This window comes from Aspergillus nidulans, chromosome III, assembly GCF_000011425.1.
Source record: "Aspergillus nidulans FGSC A4 chromosome III".
In the NCBI taxonomy this organism is placed as follows: domain Eukaryota; kingdom Fungi; phylum Ascomycota; class Eurotiomycetes; order Eurotiales; family Aspergillaceae; genus Aspergillus; species Aspergillus nidulans.
In genome coordinates, this window is record NC_066259.1 from 691735 (window position 1) to 718422 (window position 26688).

The window sequence follows — 26688 nt, forward strand, 5'->3', positions numbered from 1 at the left end:
TCGAGACCGTCTTAGCAACCATCGATCTCGATCGCAGATATTCAATCAGAATTTGCATTCCCCGGGATTTGGATCGCTAGCCTGTGATCGTCAGGGTGGAATTTTAACGTTAGTTTATCATGCCCAGACCCAGGGGTGATCTGAGGGCCAGATAACAGACCTATTTCCTGGTTAGGAACACCGGGATCTGGTGCCGCAAGGGATTGCTATATCTGCACAGGCTGTAACTGGATGTTTGGGAGAAATATTAGGCTTTGGGATTTTGGTCACGTTATTAATGAACGTGCAAGGCATGTCTCAATATTTGTTAGTATCAAACTCAATTCGAGTCGCTTTTCCTCAGTACTATCTATAGCGAGCTTCAGTATTCTACCTACTCTAGGACATCGAGGGCTAGGTTACGTGTTCTAAACCTATACCTTATATATCTCAGACAACAGCCCATTGACTTTGCTTCTTCCAGGTCCAAGTCGTATTTTTTGCACCCAGATTGGCTTAAACTACATACATGATTTCTTCAACATGCCATTCCGATAATCCCTTGCAACTTTCGCTACCCCGGGAGACGCTGAAGTCTCTCCTCATGCACTAGCAAAACATCGCCAAAGGTCCTCATGAACAAACACGTCAAATCAAAGTTTTGGAAAAGGAGGGTATATCTTCGAGCGCATCGATCGTCCCCCAAGCCGCAAGACTTGCAGCGGTGAAAGAAAAGGAAAGTCGTCATCAGGTAGGTGGTGTAATAAATGATTGTTGGCCGCCAGATCCCTTGAGTAGCCAGAATAGGGTCACTAGCTCAAGATGGGCGACAGTGTCATGTCATCGATTAGTATAAGACAGAGAAAGCATGAAAATAGCATCAAGATCAATACTGCCGTCCATATAAAAAGGAGGGTATCATTGCCCGGGAACTCGTTTATTATCCCCGTATCCAACGCCCCGAGATGGCCGCATTAAAAGTTGTAAATGTCCCAAACGCCGCAAAAGGAGATGACCGAAGAACAAAGGGCAAAAAATAAAATAAGGCCGTGAAACATCAAATCCACGCCTCCTGAAGCGCACCAGGCGCACGCAAACGAGGACCAAAGAGGTATATTTTTCGCTCCGAATGTGAACCAGAAGTAGGACCGAACTCAAGCAAATACAAGTCACCAATCTTGTTAGAGAACTTAGTATCTCAGTTTCACCTCGACTGGAGAAGGCGTATCTGATGCATCGTACGCCGCCGTTTCGGAAATCTCAGCAACCATGTCCTGTCCGTCAGGGAGTTCGCGAACAACATCATCGTCAACCATGATCCTGAGTCCATTTTCCTTAACGAGAAGCACACGGATGATGCGTTGAGGATCTATCCGCTGTTTCATGGAGATCTTCTCCATCAAGTCACGCACTGTACGCTCGGTGAGATACACCGCGCGGTAGTAATCATCCTGGCTCTGGCCGTTCCGCGGGAAACGAACATAGAAGCATGCAACTAGTATCCAATTAGCTCAGTATATTAGACAGTGATCACAGAACTTACTCGGTCTGGGTCGTCGTTCAGCGGGCGGTCGATATGTTGGATCAATATCAACCGCCTCAATGTAGCCAGTGGGTGTGCCGCCATTCCCTGAAGGGATCTTCTGGACTTTCACTGGGTGTTTCAGAAACCCAGAGTTGTCCGGAACCTCGGATGACTGCCGTGAGTACTCGGAATCGTAGAATACACTTGCCTGCATTGGGTTGCAAGGCGAGCTGATAGACATGTGACTGCTGGTGGGCGAAACTTCTTGCAAAGCAGCTCGATCAAGACTGATATGACGGGCGCCGCGAAATTCCTTTTTGATGAAATCTCGTGATTCTGGGAGCTGCACTGGGTACAAATCAGGATCGTCCTGTTCGTCGCCTCGTAGACTGAAAACGCTGACGGGCCTGGTGGATGAGAACATGTCCTGCAGCAACGCAAGCTTCTCATGCAGGTCATCTGCAACGCTCATCTTACCGGCGCCATCCTGCGAGCTCATGGATAACGTGCGCTTATGCTTAAATAGCTTTGCGGGGCGTGCCTCCGAGCTCTTGAAACCGACAGCGGCACTGCTACGCTTGCGCTTGCCAAAATTGCCAGCACCCATCTCGGACTGCTGAATCTGTTGCCGCAGCTTCTCGATCGTCTTTTTGACGTGGGCAACATCATTGGATAGCTTCCGCTCGGCTCCGTGGTCACGAAAAAGCTTGACTTTGCAGAAACATACTTCTGCTTCATTGCTGGACTCTCCAGTGGAGCCACCAGCCACCATTTCCGTCTTCGCGCACAATCTGACCGGAATACCTTTCACACCCTTGGAGTGGCTGAAGTCGGTAGACAAGAAGTTGAAACGGACAGATATGGCGCAGTCAGACGCCTTAGTTGTCGGATTAGCGGTCCACGTCACGCAGAATCCATCAAAGGATGAACTCTCAAGCTGGATCTGCCGGTTCTTCTGGTCCTCCACATTTCCTTGAGTCGGATCAACGAACTCAACGGCTTGCAGCTTTCCTCCTCTCTGGTGCGCTTCGCTCGTTCCTCGCCCTTCTTTCCAGAGCTGCCAGCAAGCTGCAGGTTTTGATCGCTGTTCATCATCTTGGAACGAAACGCGAACGAATGTCCTATACTTAACGGGCTGTGAGGTCGTTTGCGGCGGCGCAGTATCAACAACGGACAAAGAGTAAGCCTGTCCTTTGTTGAGGTATGTGACGGGAATTTCATTTTGATGGTTGATCATAGCTGTCGGAGCTCTCAAGGTAACGTTATAACGGAAACTGTCAGAAAGTCGGGTTAGCTGAGTGAACAGAGCAACAATGGAGCGATGACACAGAAGCCGTACTTTTCGCCTGGAATCTGTAGTTCCTGCTGCTCAGAAATCCGTACCGCTGAGGCCATCTGCGATTGAGCGGCGCCCTGCATGTCGACATCATTTAAAGAGCCTTCATCAACGGAGTCATCGACGGCTTCGAACGCAAGATCGCCTTGAACGAATTCACTGGGTGCGAAAGATACCTGCGGCGCGAATGGTTGAGGGTTCTGAAAATGCGGCGAGATAAACTGCTGGCTGAATGGGTCAATATGCATGCCCGCATGGTTTGCGGGAATCGGGCCCTGCTGAGAAAGAGACAAAGGCGTGATCATGCTTAATCCCATCCCAGGCGTGTGAAGATCACCGGCCGGACTGTGATATCCAGCGCTCAAGTTCCCAGAATTCGGAGTATAGTATCCATGAAGGTGGTTGAGTGGGTTTACGAATTGAACCGAGTTGGGGTCGACCATGGGAGCCATGAAATGCGTGGGTGGTGCCGGAATAGAATCAAGCTTCATGTCCGCATCCATGGAAAATCTAGCATTTGAATAATGTTAGGTTCTAACCACACCGTGCCCCCAGAGAAATGACTTGAGTTCTCTCTAGGCATAAAGAAGAGATAAAGAAGTGACGGAAATATGCGCAAACACGTACTTTGGGAGCCCATGGCCCAGTGGAAGCTGCTGGGTGACGCCTGCAGCAGCGCCGATGGTAGTTGTCGGAGCGACAACATCACAGAAGTTGCGTTGGAATCGCTGAATCAACTCCTCGTTGGGCTTCTGGGAATTGCGCCTACATCACGAAAGAACAACTTTGAGTCAGCCTGGAGTCGGCCATGGTATCAGCGAACGGCACAAGAACGTACCTGTTGCGGAACATGATGGCCAGTCCGGAACGTTTACGCGCCTAGAACCTGGGTCGAGGCACCAAATTCGGGGTCGGAAAAAGCGCGAGAGCGAGAGCGCACAAGTCAAGGAAGCACCCTAGTTTAGAAGCGATGCGTATCTATCCAGGCACCAGAGAAAAAGCAGAGAAGTTTGGACCAGACGAGAGGGGGGGTATGCCGAGTATTGTCCCCGCGCCCTTGCTGTCGCCTCGAAAACGCCGGAAATGGCGGAGATAGGTATAGATTAGATGATAAATGAAGCCGGCAATCGCGCAATCATTGTACGACCGCTTAGGCGAAACGAAATCCCAGTGGGATAATGGTGGTCGCGGTGAAATCGATTCAGAACAGCGGGGGAACACAAGGGAACCGAGAGCTTGCGGTCGGATACGGTAAGCCAAAGCGCAGGGGTGAGATGAGGATGGGTGATGTGATGGCGGTTCTTGCCCGAGGATATGAACGTGAACGTGAACGTGAGCGCTAGCGAGAGAAACGCAAGATGGGCGACTCTATAAAGGGGGAAAGCACGGAGGATAAATTTCAAGGAGAAAAAATGTGAGGAGGGTGATGGACGGTCAAGAAGGGTGGACAGGGACAGGGACAGAGGCAGAGACCGAGGCCGAGATAGAGGCGAGGGAGGATTGCGGTGGATGCTCGGTCGTAGTCGAGTGAGTGCCAGTTATGAGAAAAGGCAAATAAAAAAGAGACAGAAGTCGAAGGTTGATGGAAAGGGGAACAGGGCACCTATAGGCAAACTCAAGGCGATAAGAAAATCTTCTAGAACCACGGGACCTCCTGCACTGTTGACTATTTGATTTATATACTGTACCTATGGTAATGATTTCAACGGAATCAGACGGGCCACAAACTTCAGACAAAATATTGAATTGATGGCAGCCAGCGGGGGTCTCCCATTGCTGGCGGCTGGCCGACGGCGTGGGTCCCTCATTACGGCCAGGTACCGTACAGAAAAATCTGGTATTTTCCATCTCGATCTACGGGCTGGTAATAGACTAAGTCGAGAGGATAGGACCAGCATAGCTGTCAGGATCACCGCCATTCACTAAAAGGCCATTTAAACACTCCTGGTTACAAGACTCAATCGATGAATATACAGAGTAATAATTACTGAGACGCTGATATTGAGTGGATGCGGGGTATGTGGCGTATCAGTTGTACCTATTATTACTATTATTACCGCACATAAGAAGGCCACTACAGCTCTAGGATTTGTTACAAAGCACCGATCGTCATCGATCATCTCATTCTCAACGCTCAGTCGATAATCGAGAGGCTACTAGTCGAACCACTGCCGCAACCCATCCACACTCCGGCCGCCTCATGTAAGACTATGTCATTGCAGAGGCAAACGACGCTCGCACTTGACATGTCGCTGGCGCTTCTTAGGGTCAGCCACATTTCTCTGCTTAATCCAATCGTGTTGTACAGACGGTTAGGGCAGATTGGCTTGCATGAGGGTTGGTGGACGGCGGATTCGGGCCCGATGGGAATAGCTTTTGACAGTTAGAGCTTATATCGATAAGTTGCAACATCCAGACGGCCAGACAGCCAAATGCCGCGATAGCCTGAGATTCGATTCTACTATCAGCAGAAATTTAGGTATTAGCTCGCTTCTCAATAAGGCCGCTGGTTGTTTACAACGTGGGATACAGAGTTTGATTCGGCTAACGTGGTTGGTAAGCGAGCTGCGCATGTAAGCGAGCTGCGCACCCAACCACTTTTTTACATGCTGACGCGGTCATCTATCTTCCAACAGCCACCATGCCCCGAGTTCGCGTTAGTTCAAGCCAAAATTGCCATGAGAAGGAAGGTCGGCTCCTACTGGCTGTACAGGCTATTAAAAAAAAGGAGATTACATCAATACGCGAGGCAGCACGTCGCTTCAATGTGCCTGAATCTACACTACGTACGCGACTACGCGGGACTACAAATCGCGCCGAATCTCGCGCAAATGGCCATAAATTGACTGAGATTGAAGAGGAAGTGCTTAAGCAGTGGATTCTCTCTTTAGATCTACGCGGAGCAGCTCCTACAAAAGCTCATGTACGAGAAATGGCTAATATTCTGCTTGCAAAGCGTGGTTCCACCCCAATCCAGACTGTCGGCCAGAAATGGGTATATAATTATACTCAACGCCACCCGGAGCTTGAGTCTCGCTTGTCAAGGCAATACGACTGCCAGCGAGCAAAGCAAGAGAACCCAAAGGTTATTCAAGCATGGTTTAACACCGTACGAGCCACAATCGAACAATACGGGATCCTACCGGACGATATCTACAACTTTGATGAGACTGGCTTTGCAATGGGCCTTTGTGCACATCAGAAAGTGATTACCAAGTCAGAATCATGATGGCCGAAGACCAGTTCTACAGCCAGGAAACCGTGAATGGGTTACTGCAATTGAGTCAATCAGTGCTTCTGGATGGGCACTTCCACCAACACTTATCTTTAAGGGCAAGCAGTATAACCAAGCATGGTTTACAGGCCTTCCGCCCGACTGGCGATTTGAAATTAGTACAAATGGATGGACAACTAATGAAATTAGCCTTCGCTGGCTTCAGAAGCAATTTATCCCGTCAACAGAGCATCGTACGCGCGGAAGATATCAACTTCTAGTTCTTGATGGCCATGGAAGCCATCTTACACCAGAGTTTGATCAAATCTGTACAGATCATAATATTATACCACTCTGCATGCCGGCACATTCCTCCCATCTTCTACAACCACTTGATATTGGATGTTTTGCAGTTTTGAAGCGCTCGTACGCCAGCTTGGTTGATCAGAAAATGCGGCTTGGCATCAGCCATATTGACAAACTTGATTTCCTTGCAGCCTATCCACAAGCTCGAATCAGCACATTTAAGCTGGATACAATCAGAAACAGTTTTCGAGCAGCAGGACTAGTGCCATTGAATCCTGAACCAGTGCTTTCAAAGCTTAGTATTCAGGCTCGTACGCCTACACCCCCTGGAAGCCGTGGCAGCCAGGCAAGCACTTTTTGCCCACATACACCAGCAAATGTTGATGAGCTTCTAAAGCAAGCTTCTTTACTCAGAGATTTTCTCAAACAGCGCTCAAAAAGTCCACCATCACCGTCCCATAATGCCCTAAACCAGCTAATTAAAGGCTGTCAAATTGCAATGCAAAAGGGCATACTATTGGAGCAAGAGAATAGGGCGCTACGTGCTGAAAATGCTATACAAAGGCGAAAGCGAGCTCGTACGCATAGATGGATAGCTCATGATAATGGTCTGTCTGTACAAGAGGCTACAGAGCTCGAGGAAGCTCATAATGCGTCTTTTCAGGCAATACCTGGTCCATGCGGGCCACCAGCAGAAGGTGCACAAACACCAAAGGCACGGGCATTACCTACATGTAGTACCTGCCATAGAATTGGGCATAGAAGAAATGCGCTTGTCCAAATAAATAATAATTAATATAAAGGCGTTGTGGTTGATTAAAAGGTCAAAATATGGGAAATCTGTATGCAGGTGCGCAGCTCGCTTACATGCGCAGCTCGCTTACCAACCACGTTAGCTGGTAGATGTACTCTATTTATATATAGACATGGCAGCTTGAATATAGTTCTGAAAATCAACACCCACAACGACACTTAGACTCTCAAGTAGAGAAGTGAACAACGACCCAGCATAATTTAGCCGACAACTTAGCGCGAATCTCGAAATCTCAACGATGATAATTGTCTCGAGCACTGGAATTCGAGTGCACTGTATGAGAGGTATCCATGGGGTAAGAAGCGTGTAACAATGTAAGAATATCGTATTGACGAATACCGAGTCTGGACTCTTGGCGCAGTCATATTTTCGCGCTTTCGGTTATGGTATCCACCAATGAACGGGCCAAGACTCCTGCGAACTTCAAAATTCGGGTGTCGGCAGACTGTACCTGTAATACGGAGGCCTATTCTGAATTACTCGAAATATTCTGAATTATTGAGATGTGGAAGCCATAGATCTTCTACGTCATATCAACATGGCCAATGGAACGATGTTTCAGTTGGAGACGGGCTCTAGCAATCGCCGTCCGCAATTTTGGAGAAAGGTATAACAATGTCGGAGTCTTGGTGTATAATCCGCGGCCTTGTCGCTTTATGGATGGGGAAAGAATCAACCGGAAGTTAAAATCCTCAAGCTGTTATTTGCGGGCTGTGGCCCGAGCATTGGTGACGATTAGTGAAATGAACCACCGGCTGCCGGCGCACGTCCACTCCACACCTTCCGCCACGCCAGCCTGTGCGTCATTGTGACGTCAATGACTTCGTATCTAAATAGTGCGATACAGAGCTCTGAGGTAGGTTGGACTGATAGCATAACTCAGCCGCACAGAGGCGTGCGCGAACCGAATGCTTCGATAAGACCCTCATCTGGAAAACTTATCCAGATGCCGTTAATCGATGAGGCCGATGAAGCCGAGCGTTAGTGAATCCGTCATTGGTGAATCTGTTCTGTTGTGCCCGTCAATCGACGATGTTCTGGCCGTTGTCCATATACACAAAGGGCACTCACAAGTACCCCACAAACCCCATCAGCTAACCGCTCTACAGTAAGCGTTGCACTATAGAAATCTTAGGCAATGGAACCAAGACCACGGCATCTGCGACGAATATGCTAAGTACGCTGTCAATGGTCTCCTTGCAGGCACAAACGGCTCCAAGCTGGAGTGAACTTGCGTCTCGAGTGCATCGTGGATGCTTTGTTGCCATTTTCCCAGAATGAGATGGAGCACCACTGCGACTGCGATCGGTCAAAAAGTACGACCGCGCCGGAAGATCGATCCGAGAGCTGCGAGGGGGAGCACTAGATAGATTACAAGGTTAGGTCTAAGGTACCATCAACCCAAGCCCGGGGCGGCGGAGACCCTCTAGCACCCACGGATATTTTATCCTTCGTGGCAAATGCTCTAGATTGCTGAATAGACTCTGGAAAACGTCTCCGCTCGTAACGGCTGTTGGGGTCAGCCGTTTGAGCGCGTAGGGCGCCTGTGGAAGCAGAGCATTGCACCTTCCGATCCTATGGCATGCTTATAGTAAAAGGCCACATGTCTGAATATCCACTCTGAATAGGGATATATTACAGTACGGTTATATAGCCAGATGGGCCCTATCCAGGGCTACGTGCATGCCAGAGGGTGTAAATTTTGTAACGACGTAAGAACCAATTGCAGTATTCGAGTGCTGGCTCGCGTACTGTATACTCTACCATGGATGATCTTCTATTTTGATATCTATCTTTAGCGTGCTCTGTGAGTCCCCATTATCAATCACTACACCCGTGGTGCGCTTGGGGCCTGTGACCTCATTATTTTTTGCCTCAAGAGCACGCTCTTCTTCAAGTCAACATTTCGCCGATCTTTATGCTCATCCCCCCGAGCCAGCGGCAGGCCGGGATATTTTCGCGAATAGGAATACACCCTTGCATTATGAGCACCGCCACAAACTCTCAGTGTTGTCAGCGATGGACGGAGCTGGGGAGGATCCGCCCCGCCCTAGACCCAGGGGCTCCAGAAGTCGAGAAGGCGATGTGGCTGGTGTATAGGAGGTTACGCATGTGCTGTGTCCCCGACAACAGAGTCGTAGTAACTTTCCCGATCACTCCTCACCTCATGATCCTCGAACACTGTGTCATGCGGAGTAGCCTTTGCAGATAGGTTCCGCATACCGTAGGATTGGCGATGCGATGGTGTGATGAAATCTATGGAGAAGAACGCCACTCTCGCCACGCCCCCTCTCCCCAAGGATCACAGACTTCAGCGTGCGGGTTAACAAACAGCAATCATTCGATCACGGGTCGACCGGATCAAAGCCTTGTCCTCTCTGGCCCGAGTCATACGAACATCCATCCCTTGTGCAACTCCTGGGCGTTTCTTATCCTCTATTATGCCGAAAGATGGAGAAGAATGGACGCCGTTGCATGCTGTGGCCAAATGAATTGGCAGCCCCTACGGAATATATGTCAGATCAGCACAGAATTTCAGATCAGAAAGTGGCTTGCTACGCTCTGTCTCGGAGTTTGGGCTCGAGAAGTGTCCGCGATCGTCGAGATGATGAGTACGGGTTGTGATTCCGGCAGTTATGTCAGGTCAAGTCAAATCAAATCAAATCAAGCCAGGATGAGTCAGCAATAATGTCGATTGAGTGATAGTCTACACCGATAAACCTTGCGGAGTAACAGAAAAGCTTCGAGGATCAACACCAATAATGATCCTGATTCATGGGATCCAGTCTTAGTGGTGACAGCAACATCAAGCGAGCCAGTGAGGGAATCTGACTGGCCTAGAAATCCCCGTAGGTACCTTTTGCTCCGTACTGACAACATATTTGCCACTAGCTGAAGTGTGGAAGCTAAGGGTGGAACTGAAGTGTGGTGGAGTGAAACATACTTGTAGACTTCAAAATCTCGAAGGGCTGACTTTCCAGCAATCTTGAGCATTGAGCAGCTGAACTTCGGCAGCAAGGAGCCGACACAATCCGCAAAGTTCGTAAAGTTCGTAAAGGCGTGGAGGAATATAATCGTCGTTCAAACTGCCGCTTTTGCTCAATAGTTCAATCTATCTGACACTCGGTAATGGTCTATCCAGTACTAGATACCGACTGGCAGCCTCGTCTAGTCTCTCGATGGATCTATAGTACCTATAATATCTAGACGTATACCTAGTGTAAAAAGTACAACAGTGATAGTGCTACTAGCCGCCTCATCCTCTATATCACCCGCGTTCTCAATTGTTGGTATTTGATTGGAGCCGGAACTATGAACCTAGGTTGCATCAGTTTCCGCTCCTCAGTCAACATCATAATGATCCTAGGCACAACCTTGCGTACCAGCCTCATTGACCAACCATGGCTGCGCAATTTATCTTTTGAAAGTCACGGAACGTAAGGGACCCATGTCCCGGGGATAGTGTCCCGGGGATAGGGATGGAATTGGGACAGTTGTTTAGTAGCACCGCTATCAGGATGCCATTGCTGGTGGTGAATCATAGGAACTCTACATTAAGTTTGCTGGCGTAATCCAAGGGTGATCAGGAGCATTCTCTGGTAGAGATTTCCATTAAGCGAGAACTTCATGTTGCTAATAACGTCATGGGTATCTTCATATTATACATCTCCATCTCCAGTATTCTGGTAGAGCTTCAAATCCTTAGTCTATGTGCAACGCCTCCAGTCAAGAAGGAAGCAGACGGCACGAAGATGTGCGGCCGCAAGGCTGAACTTGGGAATCTGTATTGGGCAACGGGGAATTGCGCCATCAGACCAATTTTACGCCTCTGAGTCTCCGACTGCCTCCAACTCTTTAGCCAGGGCACATATCCGGCATCCGTCACCAATCCTGTCCCGTAGAAGTCGGGCTGTTGTAACCTTTGGACCAACGGTCCGCGACGTTGTTGAAGGCTCCTCGAGGTTCGGGGTACGTGGTGGGTACGGCCGGGGGGTCTGGACGCCTGATTCAAGCCCGGGAGTATGTGCTGGCGACGAAGGCTCGGATTGGTGGACATGGGACAGGTGGAAGGCATGGCCGCAAGCAAAAGCGACGAGTATCTCTTTCTCTGAAGGTTTGTAGTGTTAGGTGTGGGAACAAAGACAATCGATTATGATTTTGCTTACCGTTCGCGTGGAAAGGTCGATGACAACCCGCGCATCTTCCGGCTTGCTGCGTAAATGAACCTCGCGATGGCGTTGGAGTCTTCTCAGAATCAGTCTCAGCCTTTGCCTCATCGTTCACCTGGTCGGATTTGGAAGATTCTTGGATAATGTTGAACTTAATTCCACGACGCTGGCCATCACGCAAGGTATTCATCCCGACTGCTACTTCGCTTTGTAGAACCTTGGCCGCGCCTTGGCTAATGCTCGCCTGGAGGTCGTGTTCCCTTAGCAAGCCAGTGAGACCCTCCCTGAGGCCCTCTATTTCCAATCCACTGGGGATACGTCGGACAAGCTTAATAGGATCAATGGACGTCCCTGCTTCAACAAGTAGGCCATGTATAAAACGGGGCTTGTCCATGGAGTAGTCAACAAGGTCCTCCCAGAGATCTGGGTCATCTTGAGACTTCGCAAACGCAATAGCCTGTGACACATCTTTCAAGTCGGAGAGGATCAAATTTAAAGCGCGCTTTGTTTGCCCCATCTTGGATAGCAGGTAGATGAGTTCTGGTGTGAAGCGGTATTGCTCGCAAATTGTCACCGCTACGTCGAATGAATACGAGGTGCTGGTTTGCAAAAACTCCATGAGTAATGGGCGTTCATACTGAGCAAAGAGTTCCGCTGCTGTATCAGCGAATTGATCCACAAGGTTCTTGCCTTCATCAGCGGCTAGTTTAGTTGCGGCCTGACGGTGCCGCCCACGACGGGGCTTCTCGGCTTCAAGCGATAGCGATTCTCCTCGCCAGAGTGCTCGCAGATAGAAGAAGAGGAATAAGGGTTTGTTAGCAGTCTGCAGCTGCCTGACGACAGTGTCCGGAGGAACAATGCCGGTGTGCGCTTCACTGGCAAGAAGCTTGATAGGTTCAGCTGTGATTTCTGCAAGTTCTGAAATCGGCGCCGATTTTAACTGCTCCTTTGACACCCGAATCATGATGAAAGCAGGTATATCATCAGAAAGGGAGTCAAGAAGATGATGGTCTTTGACCAAAGCCATGGCTGCGTCCGCATCCTGTATCCGGATATAGCAATGCAACGCATCGGTATAGTGGCCGCCAGTCAGATATAATCTGGCCAGACACCTTATCAGTATTCGACCGTCTTCTAAGTCCGGGGTCATCTTCTCGGATTCAAGTTGTTCCTCAATCGAAGTCGTTATGCTGTCAATATCAAATAGCTCGAAAGGCCAAGTTTCAAAAAGCTCGCTGAATTTTTGGCGATCTCGAGTAAGATAATGTTCAAGGATGGCCCCGTAGATCTCTGAGGACAAAGATGGACGTAGGTCAACAGGGATGACGGACGTAATCTCGTCAAACTTGTTTTCCTTGATGAAAGTCCAGGCCCAATGTTCCCACCTAGAAGTGGCACTCAATGCTTGCACGCAAACTCTAGCGGCTTCCTGCCACCGATTATCTCTGATAAGTTGCTCTATCCACATCTCACCAATGCGTCGCTTTTCTTGTACAGCGGCAGGGACATTTCCACGGTCTGTTGCTGTGATGGAAGATCTATCGTCAACGAATAGATCACCAAGACTAGTCTGGGATCTCCCGGGCGTTATTGAGACATTATCGCTACCTTCACTGGACCCCGCCGCTTCAGGATGCTCATCAAGAAGCTTCCAGGCTTCAGCATACTTCTCATGTTCAATGAGCCACGCGAGATGGTCTGCAAGATCTCTTTTCAGTGCTGCCACACAGTCATACGGGCTGTGCACAAAAATCTTGGGGCCGGAGCTTTCGGCAACCTCCTGCACTTCTATGGCTAAAGGTTCCTCGGGGACCGAACGCCGTGAGGCAAACGTGCTGGGCGCTCTGTTAGAGCTCCTGTCTCCGCTACTTGTTGAACTGCGAATGCTGGCGGCTGAACTAAATAGTCGTGCGGGATACATCGTAGCATCCCAAAGGCCGGTACCAAGGGCTTCCAACGCACCGCGTTGAGATACTGGCATGTTCGTTTTCCAGGGCGGCAGAACGGACATATGGTAGTCCGAAGCTGTCAGATTCTCGTACCGACTGATCGCCAAGGTATCAGCACTGACTTCCTCTTTGCTTTCAATGTCGATGATACGAAGCTCAGGCTCTTGTCCACGAGGACGACGACGGGTAATTTGCTCGTCTGCCGGTTCATTTTCTGCTTCTATATAGGCAAGCACGACCAAGTGGCTGGGCGAATATAGTGATATGCCGGATATAATGCAGTCTGTGCGTAATCTAAGCCGAAGTTAGTGTTTAGATGGTGCAAGAGAGCAAAGAAACCCACATAGTAGCAACTTCCACAGAGCCAATCCTAAGGTCCCGGTTGCTCTTGTTAGGCCGATCAGGGTAGACATTAATTACCCAGACAGTGCCTCCCCAACCAACCACCAATTTCTCCTGCCTTTCTTTGATTATTGTCGACTGCGTTGGCGTTGAGGCTTCGCCTCCTGTATTATTGCTCGTCAAATGTTCGCTCTCTAGGAGAGATTCGTCAACCCATTCGGCGCGAGCCTTCCAGACACTAGCCATTTCCTCCCATCCCTGACGGTTAGGGCGGTCTGTGTGACTGACCCTTTTCCATGCAAGCTCCGAATCCACTGAGTCAAGATGCAGATTTGACCGCATTATTTTTATGCCTTCTTCATTGACCCAGGCAACATATTTGCCAGACAACGACCATTTCACCGTGCTGATAGCGCCTTCACCGCTGTGCAAAACCGTGTCCTTGCCGGTGTTGCCCCCAAGTCCAAAAGTACCCAGCCAACTCGAGGCGGTGGCAGCTGCGCCGCCCAAGGTTGTGGAGTTTGTGCTCACGCCAACTTTACCCCCGGTTGTGAGAATCAGTTCGCCGGCACGGCCTCCGGATATGAATGTCCGATCACTTTTGTACTCCGGTGACAGCGCAACGGCCTGGACCGGTCGACCAAAGTTTCGTAGAAGAACATCTTTCGTGTCCAGTAACGACGCGACGCATACATTGCCATCTATCGATGAGCTTGCTATATAGATTGAGTTGGACGGAGTTGTAGGGAGAGAAGTCGGCTTGGATTGGCCCCGGATGCTTCCAGAGCTGGAAAATGGTTTCGTGGACGCGCTCTGGTTTTCAGCGAATCGAGTAGCCAGTTCATGTTTCAAGTTCGGTGCCGGTGGGGGAAAAGGTGAAATCGATATTGATGTGACAGTAGCAGAATGCGCATGGTAAACACGAAGAGAGCGAAATAGAGGTACGGAAAAGACATGCTTCAATAGGGTCAGTTCTCGAGTCATCGGGACATTTACCAACTACTCACGATATTTCCGTTATGTGTGCCAAGCACCTATAATTCTATCAGCTTTCTGTAGAGTTAAAGACTAGGAAGCGTACCATCTTGTCCCCAGCGGCCAAAAAAGTGCTCGTTGCATCTCCATTCCGATAGGCACTTCCCAACTGTTTGGTCAAATGAGAACACTTCAAATGCGGCTCTTCTTCTTCCTCGTCATCTTCTTCCTCTTCTCCATAATACGACATCGTTTCTGTCATACTCTCTTCTCTCTCCCGGTTCGGATCCTCCTGTTCCTCCTCATCGTCATCCCCGGTTTCAGTGTGAAGTTGCCGGTGCGGGCGTCTGTGATGGGTCGATGGTCTCGTAGGTGATCCCTGCCCCGGTTCGACCCGAGATAGTGATGCCTCAGTCGCGCCAGGCGCGTCCATGGCGGAGGGGTTTCTGTACCTGCGACTGAAGCTGGGTCACAGACGGGGAGCTCATGACATCGGCGAAGGAGCTGTACCTGGGGTAACTCCCATGCTAACCGCGTCATGAGATGACTAAGCAACATCCGTCACGCCGCTTTTGCAGAAAGCTTCTAGAAGAGTAGTTCGCATCATATTATCGTTCCTCGCAATCCTGGTTTGGTCACGATAGACCATGTTTTGCAGGGTTAATACCGATCTGCTATGATATGTACCTGCACGAATCGCCACCCATCTACTCTCGGTTGGCACAACTATGTTCGCACGACCATATGTCTCATCGATCTGTAACCGACCTGCAGCGGTTCGGATCCTGAGACAACCTCAAAGCCACTATCTCCATGCGTCACCGCCATTAAGTCTCCCACGACGAAAGGATTTCTTCTCCTCCAATGCATTTTTGGCCCAGAAGCACGGCGACACCGCCGAAGGCTCGGAAGAGTCTCAGAAACAGCGGAGAAGAGGCACAAGATCACCAGCTGCACCGACATCGCTGCGCAGGGTGGCGGTAGAAGCACAGAGGTCGAGGGACAGTTTTAAGTCCAAGGCTCAACTTAGGGAGGCTGGGCTGTTGCAGACAAAGGTTCGGCTTTTCACGGGTTCCGACTGGCATCGCTGACATTCGAACCACAAGACAGTCACTGCGTACGCTGTAGCCGAACAGTTTAACATTCGCAAAGCGAGAGAGATTCTGCAGGAAAAAGGTTACGAGCCCGACCCCCTTGGAACCGGTCTATACCCTCAGGTTGTTCACGTCCAAATTCCGCTTGATTCTATTCGCCGAGTAAGCAATCCTAGCGCGGAGGGTCTTTCTCCGGAAGAAATTGGCGATATATTCGTTTTCCCTTCTGGTACGGTCGTGTCATGGGCGCTTCCAGAAGGGTTTACATCATTCTTAGCGACTAGGACGTTACTCCCTGCGGCAGAGGGAGCGCATGTTGATAGCCTGGAGACTGAAGATCTTGAGTATGTTGAGGATGCTCAGCGTGATAACAGTAGCATTCATGGAGACACCATCGTCTTGGGAACCAAACCCAGTGATGCCGCGCTGGCGCCACAATCTTCAGGTCATCAGTCTGTGGATACTGTTCTAACCAAGGTCGCCTTCTCTTCTGGGCTCGCTCGCAGCACAAAACTGGCGGTTTTAGAAACATTGCTGTCCAACTACTTCGAGTCGACGCGAACTATCCCAACACTCATGTCGCAAGGATCTCGCTTACCCTATACTCGAGACTTCATTCTCCGAAAGACTGGACAGCTACTGAGCGTCCGCGCCCAATTGAACCTCTACTCGGAGTTGACCGACTCACTCCCCGACATCTTCTGGGACAGTCGACATGAGCTTGGGCTGGAAGGATATTACGAGCAGGTTGGTAGGGCATTGGATGTGGGAATTCGCATCAAGCTACTGAATGAGAAAATGGACTATGCGCAAGAGATTGCCAGTGTTCTCCGAGAGAGGCTGAGTGAGACCCATGGACTGCGTTTGGAATGGATCATCATTCTTCTAATCGCCGTCGAGGTTGGGTTTGAGGTTTTGAGGTTGTGGAAGGAGCGAGCCCATGAACAAGCCTCCGCAGCTGAACAGGTCCAGAAGGCTTAACACGACCTCTTCACCTAATATGAGTTGGCTCTTTCCAACGCATGTACTCTACTTGTTACTATACCCCACTCATGTTCTGAATACAGCGACTTGAAATACATCATCAATGATCAATGTATAGATTGTGTATACTTCGCGCTAAACTCGATAAGGCGCTATCAGCTGCAGCCACCATGTGACATCGCTGAGTCATGGGCACGTGTACTGCTTGTAGTCTACAACCACCCTTTGATGCAGTTTTGGGTCATCTTCTCGTCAATCGAGGCTTCTGTATAGACTGTGCTAACTTGCGCGGACTTTGCTACATTCACCCTCAACAAGATATCACTTGGCCAAACAGTACCTGGATAGAGCTCCGGCCAACCACTCCTTTGTAATACCACTGCATGAGCTCAACATGAGCTCAATATCAGGTTTCCTCGGGGCCATCCCAGGGGCGCAGCAGATCCTCCAAACCATGGCCGGCTCACTAGGCCTTGCTCCGCTTTCACATCCAGAAATTGCGTCTTCAGGAAGCACATTCCAACAATGTGGCAAACTCGAGCTGAGCTGCCAGACTAGTTACCACGGTCAAGATACCTGTTGTTTCAACTACCCGGGTGGGCAGATGCTGCAGACACAATTCTGGGATGCGGATCCAGCAGTTGGACCTGAGAATTCTTGGACAATCCATGGGCTATGGTGAGCCAGGCTTTCTGGAGGGTAACATGCCAGTGAACTTGCCAAACTGATTATGACAAAGGCCAGATCATTGCAACGGCGGCTTCGACCAGTTTTGTGACTCTCATAGGAAGTACAGCAACATCTCCTTGATACTAATCGATGCGGGTCGAAGGGACCTGCTAGACGAGATGAGTACATACTGGAAAGACTACAGAGGCGACGACCCGAACCTCTGGGAGCACGAGTGGAACAAGCACGGCACTTGCGTTAGTACCTTAGAGACGCACTGCTACTCCGAGTACTACCCACAACAAGAAGTTGTTGATTACTTTGACAAGACCGTTGAGTTGTTTCATGACCTTCCTACTTACATGGTTCGTTCCTCCATCATACGAACCGAGTAATCACAACTTTACTAAAACGTTAGACTCTCGCCAATGCTGGCATCGTCCCGTCGTACACTCAGACCTACACCCGGCATGAAGTCGAGGATGCCCTCTCTAAAGCGCACGGTGCAACAGTCACAGTGCGGTGTCGATCTCAACGGCTGCAAGAAGTCTGGTACTTCTTCAACGTAGAGGGACCCCTCCAAACAGGGAAATTCGTGCCATCTGAACCAGGTTCGTTCATTCACACCCGACTTCAGTTTCTCACGTCGTCTATCTCACCCTGCTGATAATGAAACAGATGGCCAGACATCCAACTGCCCAGCCAAAGGCATAATATACCAGCCAAAGACCCCTAACAAGGACCCCGGACACGGCCATGAACCCACCAAAACCCGGCACCCCCATGGGCCGACAGGTGCCCCCTTTATTGGAAAAGGGAACCTGGTTGTTTCTACCATGGGTCAGCAGCGCGGCTGCATAATCGGTCGCGGAACGTGGTATTCGTCCGGCACGTGTGCTGATTTCAGAGCGAAGAGGGCGTCTGGTTTGTTTCCCTCCCCCTCCCCGCCGAGAGGGAAGACGTGACACTAATGCACCTCATCCATTTTCAGGAGACACATTTACGCTCTCATCTCGCAAAGGACCCTGTGCATTCAAGGACGATATTTTCACCTGCGGTTCTTATATCTCAAGCCCTGCGGAGTTCAGCGTAAGATTAATCTCTAGCCCCTTACGGCAGCAACATCATTAGGCAACTAACATGACTATTTAGGCCGAGGATGGCAAGCTCTCCTACCACGGAAACACGACCTTCTTCGCAGATAAAGCGCCAAAGGGTAAAGTGCAGAGTGACATCTTCGTCTCGGAGGCGGACCATCCCATTGAGCTGTCTATCGCATGGAGAGGATGAGTATCATAATAGATTATTGTTAGATGAGTATATATCTGCTTTCCTAAGCGTTTGGGTATGAAAAGCTATTATCTATTTGGTGCTTAGCTTAGACTTGAGAATTGGCCAAGGCCAAAACTAACCAATACATATATCCACATAACAGACTAATAAAATACGTCATCATTCAGATCTTTCATTGACTAGATAGACAGTAAAGTACAGGCCAGCAAAATAATCAAACGATTTTGAATATCACTTTAAGTCAACAGATCACAAGGATTGAGAGCAAGACCAAGAGAGAAACGCCAGATATTGAAAGCATCCAGCCGAGTCAGTCCGACGCCTCAATTCCATGGGTAAGCACGAAAATCATCTTGGAAACATAGCAAAAACACAGCAAAAACGTAAACATCATACATCGGTTGTCAGGTTGGGTGAGATGTGACAGGCATAGGCAGAAGATTCAGATTTGGAGTCGAATCTGATTCGTTGACACTTAAGCATAAAGCACGAAGGAAAAGAAGGGACGGCCTGTAATACAGAAGAAAATGGATGACAAAGCAAGTGTAAGAAAACGCCGATCTATTTTGCAGTTGCAGTCGCAGTAGGATCAGAAGCAGAGGTCCCAGCTGAAGAAGTGGATGGATGGTCGTACATATGCCATGAATCAGGCCATGCAAGCAAGGCAAGGAACGAACGGAGAAAGAACGAAATGCCCCGGGAGTAAAAAGAAGTCATTCTTTAAGTCATTTGTGTCAAAACATATTTGTCGTTATAAATCGCGATTGCTAGAATTGTACATGATCTCATATCGTGAGGTTGAAGGTCAGATCGTTGCGTTAAGCAAGGGTTCCAGTCGTTGATAATCTTGAGTCGTGAAGTGGTGAAGGGGCGTTGCACATTAGCCATTAATTATCCCGAGGTACGTCGCGTCGTGAAGTCTCTATAAAGTCATTTCCGTCGATTATTCAGTTTAGTCGAGGAAAAACTCCCTTGACATGACGTCCGACGCTTGTTCGTCGACTTGGAACTGGAAGGAAAAGAAGTCATCGCCCATAGAGGGCCCTGTGGAGAAATTCTTCCCTTGGAGCAAATCCAAGCTGCTGTCAAACGCAGAGCCGTTGACGTAGTCTGGGAATGCAGCCATGTCCGAATCACCCAAGCCGAAATCTTGTTTGCCAAAGGCAGAGGAAGGTTCACTGTTGATGAAGATATCGAGATCGGATGGTTGCGAAGGGTCGCTTAGGGTAGGCGCGGTGTGCGGAGAAGATAGTGCATGGCTGCTTGAACTTGAAACAGAGGAGAAAGAGCATGTGCCGGCATCAGTGAGAAGGGGGAGGCCCGAATGCTCAAGAATGTTTTCCAGTGGTCGTTTGGATGATGACAAAGGTAGCATCTCGTCTTCGGAGCTCGGCGTGAGAGATCGCGGGCTGGCAGGCTTGCTTGCTGTACCGTAATTTGGAGATTCGGGCGGAGTGAAAGTGAACACTTCTGGCGGCAAGTAATTTTGGCTGTCAAATGTCACCATCTCGTCTGCTGAGCTGGAGCCATGAAGGCTCATGTTCTCAAACACCTCCGAGGGCGGCGTACGACGAGAAGTGTCCGATTCGGAAGAATTGAATAATGATTTCTCAGCGATCCTCTGTCGGGTCTTGGTTGCCTTGTCACGTCTCTCATCCATCTCTGGGCGGTGCTTCTTAGGACGGCCACGTTTCGTTGTCTTACGCACAATTCCCTTGTAACCACCAATGCACATTCCCCTCTGGCGGTGCCGAGTTAGGGCATCGTGCCGGGCAAAAACATTACCGCATAGACATTCGTACGGCTTGTCTCCTGTGTGGATCTTCGCGTGGCGCTTCAGATCATGCCCACGAACGAAACACTTATCACAATGATCGCACTTGTACTGGCGATCACCTAGGTGGGTTTGCACATGTGACTTGATGTTTTCCTTGCGGCCAAAGCGTCGCTCACAGCCGGGGTGCAGGCACACCCACTTTCCGTCTTCGGGGTCTGGACCGTGGATATAGGACGCTATTTCATCAATGCTAACACCAGTTTCTTTGATAGAGGCATGCACCCGGGAGTCCAGGTTGAGGTTATCGATAGATGCGACACGCGGAGAAAGTTTTGCCTTCACTAAAGAAGCCGCGCTTGGCGTAGCGAGCTGTTTCCTTGGGCTGAGACGGCTGGGCGTGGCAGGACAAATAGGGAGCTTGGACTTCTTTTCGGTGTGATCTCCAGAGCTTGGAATGGCAGCGACTTCTGGTGAGTTGGACGACGTAGAGTACTGGCTGTGGCTGGTGGTAGCGAGGTTATCAAAACTGGAACACTGCTGGTAGTCAAACGTATCAAAACCATCAACTGCAAACGAATCAGTGCTAGGGGGAGAGGGCATTTCAATCTTTTGCTGTGAGAAGCTAGTCCCCGCTACTCCTTGAAGGGACTTGGCGCGTTGCATATAGGCCGACTGGGAGCTGGCATCAGCAGCATTTTGGTCTTTTGCTGGGACGATTTGCGTCTCCGCGCAGTACTGAGCAAAATCTGTTTTGTCGAACGGCGTCGTTGCTGGGGAGATTGGGAAGTAGTCTGTGCTATTCGTCAGCCAGGGTACAAAAGTGGCGTCAACTCGTCTGCCGCTTACGTGAGTTTGTTTTTTTCGGAGTGTGCGGATGGTATGAGCTACTTGGGTTTGAATGGACAGATTGTCGTCTCATATCGGTGGTCGTTTGTTGAAGCGAGGACGCGATGTCGGGTTTGTATGTATCCCACGCGTCGTTGTCGAGCAGCTGATCATCGTGTGTATCGTGGCAGTTGAGCTTAGCATTGTGCAGTTGTTGCTGCTGCTGTTGAATGAGATTGAGATGGTGATTGACAGGTCGAGCATCCCGAGCCTGATCATCGGCCTTGACAAAATTCGTGTGCAAGTAGGGTAGGCTGTGAGGCGTCTGGTAATTGGCGTGACTTGAAGCCTGCATGTCGTCTTGGCCGAAGATCTGGGAGTCAGGAATTAAGGGGACGAGGGTTGAGTTAGGCGCGAATTGCGGTGCTGTTTGGTTAGTACTTGACGCATCTTGCACGAGCTGTTGTCGCTGAGCTTGAGCTTGTACAGCTCGCTGGTCCAGACTTTGGCCGCGGCGATGAGCATGATATCTCTGCAGAGCCTGTGGAGAAAGGCCTGGGGGTTTTACGGCATCGAGCGCGGAGGGAGTCGAGATCTGCCGTCGATGTTGACGATGGCGCCCGTGAAGGGTACTTTGTGGATTAGAAAGCATGGTGGGCAACCGGCAGATACTCGTCACGCGATCGAGGGAACCGGCAGTTGGACAGATCACTTATTGCAGGACTGGGAGAGACCATACAGATCAGTATATGCAGGTCGCATAGACAAGGTAGGCGATATACCAACCTCAAGCAGCGCTGCAAGCCGTCGGGCTGGAGCCACGCAGATGAGGCACGAAGATGACCGCCTGTACCGATGTCAGTGAGTGAACTCCCAAAGCAAGAACGCAAAATAGAAGCCGAAGCTAAAGAAAAAGAACGAAAGCGAAGCTCAAGAAAGCAAAGTCAGTCCGCTTTAGCTCTAGGTAGAAGTGGATATGGGTATAGCTTCTCGATCAGTCAACAGTCAAGCCTGCGACTATGCGATGCTGGTTTTTTAAACACTAAGTCTTCTCTGAGAAGAGGAACCTGAATTGAAAGGGCAAGCCCCAAGGTAGATAAGGTAGATATTTAGAGGTGGGAACCGAGGGAAGGCGGATGGAGCTGCTGAAGCTATCCACGGTTTCGATCAACAAATGGGGATGTTGGCCCAGCAACGCCGGTTACGAGGGCTGGCCGGTGGAGCGATATCATCACTGGCGCCCTGGCTAGGACTTGCAGTCATCGTGATTAGGCTGCGATCCAAGTCGCTAGCCTGGCGTCGGTCTGTAAGGAGCCTCTTGTCCTTGGTGGTCTCGACTTTTTCATTTCATCGATGGGATGCAAACCCGGCCTTCCGGTGCCTGCAGGGTGAGACATCATCATTAAGCGCCCTTTGGTCGCAATAACTGGAAAATAGTCAGCAAGATAATCGTTTCATCCATCAATTATTAAAGTCAAGGGATCAGCATCAGCGTCCACGTCGGCAAGTCCCAACATCTTGTTGTCGGGTAGCGAAACATGGAACTGACTGAAGCTCTCCCGCTATGGAGATCGTTTATGCCTCAAGATCCAGGCCACAATGACATCAGAGAAAACAGGTGGTCCGAACTGAGTCCCGTGATTTCTTACCCTGACTAAGTAACTTTAACGTGTTCTGCACTAGTCCATTTCCAGAATTTGCTTCCACGTGACCACACAATCGACTTAAACGAGCCCACTCTCCCGCTCTACAAGTTCTTTTCGCAAGTTCGCACGAAGGTTGAGGAAGACAAGTTCTGTCGAGGTGAGCATTTCCCAGTACACGGTGCATGAGGACAGCACTGTTCAACACGACTTCTCTCTCTCGACGTGTTTTTGGCCAGCAAGACGTTTGGTGTTCAGCGCACAATCTCGCGGCGACAAAAATTCGGAGAGGCAGAAATGAAGCTCGAATGAACAGCAAAATTGTTCTCAAGACTCAAGAATGGAACACTAACTTTCTATCTCACCAGGCCTTCCATCATGCAGATCTTCGTCAAAACCCTCACGGGTAAGACTATCACCCTTGAGGTGGAGTCTTCCGACACCATCGACAATGTCAAGACCAAGATCCAGGGTGTGCCTCCCTCCTAATCACCACGATTATCCACAAAACTGACTCTAAGCTCTACAGACAAGGAGGGTATCCCCCCTGACCAGCAGCGTCTGATCTTCGCGGGCAAGCAGCTCGAGGACGGTCGCACTCTTTCGGACTACAACATCCAGAAGGAGAGCACCCTTCACCTTGTCCTGCGTCTGCGTGGTGGTGGTAAGAAGCGCAAGAAGAAGGTCTACACCACCCCCAAGAAGATCAAGCACAAGCGCAAGAAGACCAAGCTCGCTGTGCTCAAGTACTACAAGGTTGATGGCGATGGCAAGATCGAGCGTCTCCGCCGTGAATGCCCCTCTCCCGAGGTATGCAATCTGTCTACAGTACATCCGAACTATAGCTAACTAGTTGCCAGTGTGGTGCTGGTATCTTCATGGCCGCCATGCAGAACCGTCAGTACTGCGGAAAGTGCCACCTTACCTACGTCTTCGACGAGTCCAAATAAATGGGCTAGTTGAGTCTGCCTTCGTGCCTGTCAATTTCCGTCGAGGGAGGCTAAGTTATGGGTAGAGGTTCTGCGTTCGGATCTTCTTACATGGACTTGAAGAAACAGAAGCCTTAAGAGGTATTGCAATATGAATGAAAAAATCTCAAAACAACTCATCTAGCCGGTCTACCGGTATCCTAGTAACGATAGTAGTATGTACATATAAGCGAGCGTATCAACGTAACGAAGTATGGCATGTCAACGGAGAGAAACTCGACCCTAACCTTACCCTAGGACGACGGGAAGCCAGCCTTGAGGTTGTCGTACTGGCTGTCGGGGTAGCTGATGGCGTTCTGTGTGCGATCCAAGTTATTGACGCCTCCAACATCTTCGACAAAGGTGCCAATCAAGCTGCCGTCAGCCTTGTTCGCAGTCTTGCCGCCCTTATCAGCACTAGTTTCCCACCACATAGCTCCGCCGAGCCGGCGGCTCTGAATGTAGGCGGCCTTGAGGTCGGCCGCAGCCACAGTATCGTACGAAACCATTTCACGGGACGAAGGATCATACGACCAGGACGCACCAATGTTGGTATCCAGCTGCTCGGTGGCACCCGGTCTGGGCAGCGCCTTGTAATCATAAACACCCTGCTCCCACGTCCCTTGGCCTATACCAGAGTAAGGTCGGCCGGGGCCATCGGTGTTCTGAAAGGCACGGCCGTAAATTGGCATGCCTAGGATAATCTTGTTTGATGGGACACCACCGGCATCGATATAGTGGTTCACAGCTTGGACAGTGTTAAAGGGAGTGGACGTGGGGTTGCTGGTCGAGGGGTAGAGATTCGCCTGGTGACCAGCGGTCTGATCCCAGCTACCGGCGTAGTCATAAGCCATAAGATTGTAAAAGTCTAGGTACGGCGTCATCTCCTGTAGCCGGAGCTTATTGTAATTATCCGGACCTGGCACTGGTTAGCCTGCATAGATCCTTCGATGGTACACACTTACCCGCTGGGACAGCAACAGTAAGCTGGAACCTCCGTTGGCCCTGAGCGGCATTCAGAGCCTAGCCATATTAGCACAATGAAGGACCGAGTCACTAGTGATGCACTTACTTCACGGCACCTGCGTAGGAGATCCACGTAGTTCTGAGCCTGCTGATCGTCTATAATTTATGAGTACCCATCACCACCCAAAGCACGCGCAACTTACTCTGAGGATACTCCCAATCAATATCGATCCCTGAGCTTCCATTAGCAGCCATTCATTATCGAACTCAGAATCGAACTCAGAGGACGCGCACCATCAAAACCAAGGTCAGTGATGAGCTTTGTCGCAGTCTGCGCAAAGCGGGCTCTGTTCTCAGGGGTACCAGCTCCGTTGGTAAAGTTGGGAGAATAGGTCCATCCTCCAATCGAAAGGAGAACCTTGAGCTGTCTGTGCTGCCGCTTAAGCAAGCCCAGCTGCTTGACGCAGCCGTAGACGTTGTTTCCGGTATCATTCCAAGAATCAGTGGGGTAGTGCTTCTCGATATCAGACCAGGTGTCAGAAAGGTAGCTGTGTCGGCATTAGCTTCGGCTTGGGCTGGCTTCCACATAGTCCATGGTTCGGCTTACACTTCGCCAGTCTCTGGCCTGACATTGGCGAATGCGTAAAGAATATGGGTCAATTTCTCCGCGGGGAGATCTTGGGGGTTGTAGTTGCGGCCGTAGATGGCCTGTCGATCGTTAGTGAAAGATATATATATTGGTAGGAGACAGGAAGTACGTACCCAATTAACAAAATAACCAACAGTTTTGTATCCAGACATCGTGGTTGCGGTTAAGTGCTTCGAGAACTCGGGAATGCTGCGCTGTATGCCAAATAGAGAGGTGTTACTTCCAAAGTAATGAAAGTAGAGAGTGACAAGCAAAATGGGGGTAAAGAGAAGATAGAGAGCTCGGGAAAAGACCATATGGAGTCAGAAAGCTAATACAGAATAGACACGAACCAATTTGAAAGTATTCTGGAGCCTGCTTCGTACCTGCCCTAAACAAGAATAGCTGCGAGCTCAACAACAACTGTACCTGAGACGCTGTGGTGCCTTATTCTACAGGTATCAAGGTGGCGTAAGTGGCTTGTCAGTGGGGACACCAGGGGCGGTGCAAATAGGGCTGGCTGTGGACTGTGGCTGTGCGTGGCTGTTGAAGAAGTTGCTTACTCAGCGCTGTGGACACTAGATCTGTATGGAGCAGAGAAAAAGCAGTGAACTGAAGATCAAATACACAGCCCGTCAACGAAGCTATATTTATACCCTTTCCACTTAGCAGATTCTAGCAAGATTGAACTTGTGGAATGCTTGAAACATCAACACGAGACCTAGGCCATCGTCATGATTGTGCAGTCTGACCTCTCCTCAATGTATGCTTTTTGAACGGCGTCGATTTGTACAAGGGTGCCTGCAGGGTCTGTCCTTGCTGCCATCCGACCGACACCCTGTCGCCGGGCCAATAAGACCATCTCGAGCATAGGAAACAAGCAGGTACCTCGCGGAGTAGCGGGGTTCTGTGTCCGAAGGGTCAAGCATGGCCTGTCCGGTGAGTCGTCACTTGACTCGAACCCGAGCTTTGGAAGCCACTGTAGGACGAACATCCCCATCCCCCGACGGGATCCTCTCCCACACCACATCAGCCTCTTCAGCGGTGGTAAGGGTGAGGTTACTGTATGTGTGCATGGCAAAGTTTGTTTTATCTCCGGCTCGAGTAGCGAGGCCTTGGAGGGCAGCTTCACATGATGGGAATGTGGATGAGTTCGTCTATCTACCTATTTACTGGACGTCGCAGGCTGTCGATGGGGCCGACATCATGGGAACGCATGGATCTGGGGTTGC

At 50.0% G+C, this 26688-nt stretch overlaps 8 protein-coding genes across 8 annotated transcripts, besides 1 other annotated feature; 4 read left to right on the forward strand and 4 right to left on the reverse strand.

Annotated features, from left to right (window-relative positions):
* Window positions 1–26688: part of a sequence feature (contig 1.84 954..621812(-1)) that runs on past both edges of the window.
* Window positions 868–4217, reverse strand: ANIA_04878 (grainyhead-like protein). Its single transcript, XM_657390.2, has 5 exons — window positions 3679–4217; window positions 3468–3605; window positions 2844–3350; window positions 1523–2778; window positions 868–1474 (listed from the first exon to the last, which is right to left on the reverse strand). The coding sequence occupies exons 1-5, from the start codon at window positions 3690–3692 to the stop codon at window positions 1170–1172; spliced, it is 2220 nt and encodes a 739-aa protein (XP_662482.1). The 5' UTR covers window positions 3693–4217; the 3' UTR covers window positions 868–1169.
* Window positions 5482–7156, forward strand: ANIA_04877 (uncharacterized protein; the record flags this gene model as incomplete). Its single annotated transcript, XM_657389.1, has 2 exons — window positions 5482–6045; window positions 6092–7156. The coding sequence occupies 2 exons, from the start codon at window positions 5482–5484 to the stop codon at window positions 7154–7156; spliced, it is 1629 nt and encodes a 542-aa protein (XP_662481.1).
* Window positions 10996–15042, reverse strand: ANIA_04876 (protein vps41; the record flags this gene model as incomplete). The annotated part of the gene is made up of 5 exons (XM_657388.1): window positions 10996–11282; window positions 11341–13586; window positions 13636–14591; window positions 14642–14668; window positions 14716–15042. 5 exons carry the CDS (start codon window positions 15040–15042, stop codon window positions 10996–10998), a joined length of 3843 nt encoding a protein of 1280 aa, XP_662480.1.
* ANIA_04875 (RMD1 family protein) lies at window positions 15229–16684 on the forward strand (the record flags this gene model as incomplete). The annotated part of the gene is made up of 2 exons (XM_657387.2): window positions 15229–15664; window positions 15746–16684. The coding sequence occupies exons 1-2, from the start codon at window positions 15338–15340 to the stop codon at window positions 16682–16684; spliced, it is 1266 nt and encodes a 421-aa protein (XP_662479.1). The 5' UTR covers window positions 15229–15337.
* ANIA_04874 (ribonuclease T2 rny1) lies at window positions 16949–18813 on the forward strand. Its single transcript, XM_657386.2, has 6 exons — window positions 16949–17365; window positions 17427–17721; window positions 17775–17967; window positions 18035–18280; window positions 18348–18445; window positions 18509–18813. The coding sequence occupies exons 1-6, from the start codon at window positions 17082–17084 to the stop codon at window positions 18644–18646; spliced, it is 1254 nt and encodes a 417-aa protein (XP_662478.1). The 5' UTR covers window positions 16949–17081; the 3' UTR covers window positions 18647–18813.
* ace2 (putative C2H2 transcription factor (Swi5)) lies at window positions 19602–21903 on the reverse strand (the record flags this gene model as incomplete). Its single annotated transcript, XM_657385.1, has 2 exons — window positions 19602–21196; window positions 21273–21903. 2 exons carry the CDS (start codon window positions 21901–21903, stop codon window positions 19602–19604), a joined length of 2226 nt encoding a protein of 741 aa, XP_662477.1.
* Window positions 23273–23844, forward strand: ANIA_04872 (ubiquitin-ribosomal 40S subunit protein S31 fusion protein; the record flags this gene model as incomplete). The annotated part of the gene is made up of 3 exons (XM_657384.1): window positions 23273–23366; window positions 23424–23704; window positions 23755–23844. 3 exons carry the CDS (start codon window positions 23273–23275, stop codon window positions 23842–23844), a joined length of 465 nt encoding a protein of 154 aa, XP_662476.1.
* Window positions 23944–26060, reverse strand: ANIA_04871 (putative chitinase chiB). Its single transcript, XM_657383.2, has 8 exons — window positions 25810–26060; window positions 25591–25671; window positions 25436–25536; window positions 25123–25376; window positions 25032–25061; window positions 24935–24984; window positions 24828–24885; window positions 23944–24781 (listed from the first exon to the last, which is right to left on the reverse strand). Exons 2-8 carry the CDS (start codon window positions 25627–25629, stop codon window positions 24117–24119), a joined length of 1197 nt encoding a protein of 398 aa, XP_662475.1. The 5' UTR covers window positions 25630–25671; window positions 25810–26060; the 3' UTR covers window positions 23944–24116.

Bases quoted from the DNA above. Each gene is read 5' to 3' on its own strand.
- ANIA_04878 (XM_657390.2), bottom strand. The intron at 2,779-2,843 runs GTACGGCTTCTG...ACTTTCTGACAG, and splicing joins CTACAGATTCCAGGCGAAAA to TTTCCGTTATAACGTTACCT. The intron at 1,475-1,522 runs GTAAGTTCTGTG...ATTGGATACTAG, and splicing joins TGAACGACGACCCAGACCGA to TTGCATGCTTCTATGTTCGT.
- ANIA_04874 (XM_657386.2), top strand. From the start codon at position 17,082: ATGAGCTCAATATCAGGTTTCCTCGGGGCCATCCCAGGGGCGCAGCAG. The intron at 18,281-18,347 runs GTTTGTTTCCCT...ATCCATTTTCAG, and splicing joins CAGAGCGAAGAGGGCGTCTG to GAGACACATTTACGCTCTCA. The intron at 18,446-18,508 runs GTAAGATTAATC...ATGACTATTTAG, and splicing joins CAAGCCCTGCGGAGTTCAGC to GCCGAGGATGGCAAGCTCTC.
- ANIA_04871 (XM_657383.2), bottom strand. From the start codon at position 25,629: ATGTCTGGATACAAAACTGTTGGTTATTTTGTTAATTGG. The intron at 25,377-25,435 runs GTAAGCCGAACC...ATGCCGACACAG, and splicing joins AGGCCAGAGACTGGCGAAGT to CTACCTTTCTGACACCTGGT. The intron at 24,782-24,827 runs GTAAGTGTGTAC...AACCAGTGCCAG, and splicing joins TACTGTTGCTGTCCCAGCGG to GTCCGGATAATTACAATAAG.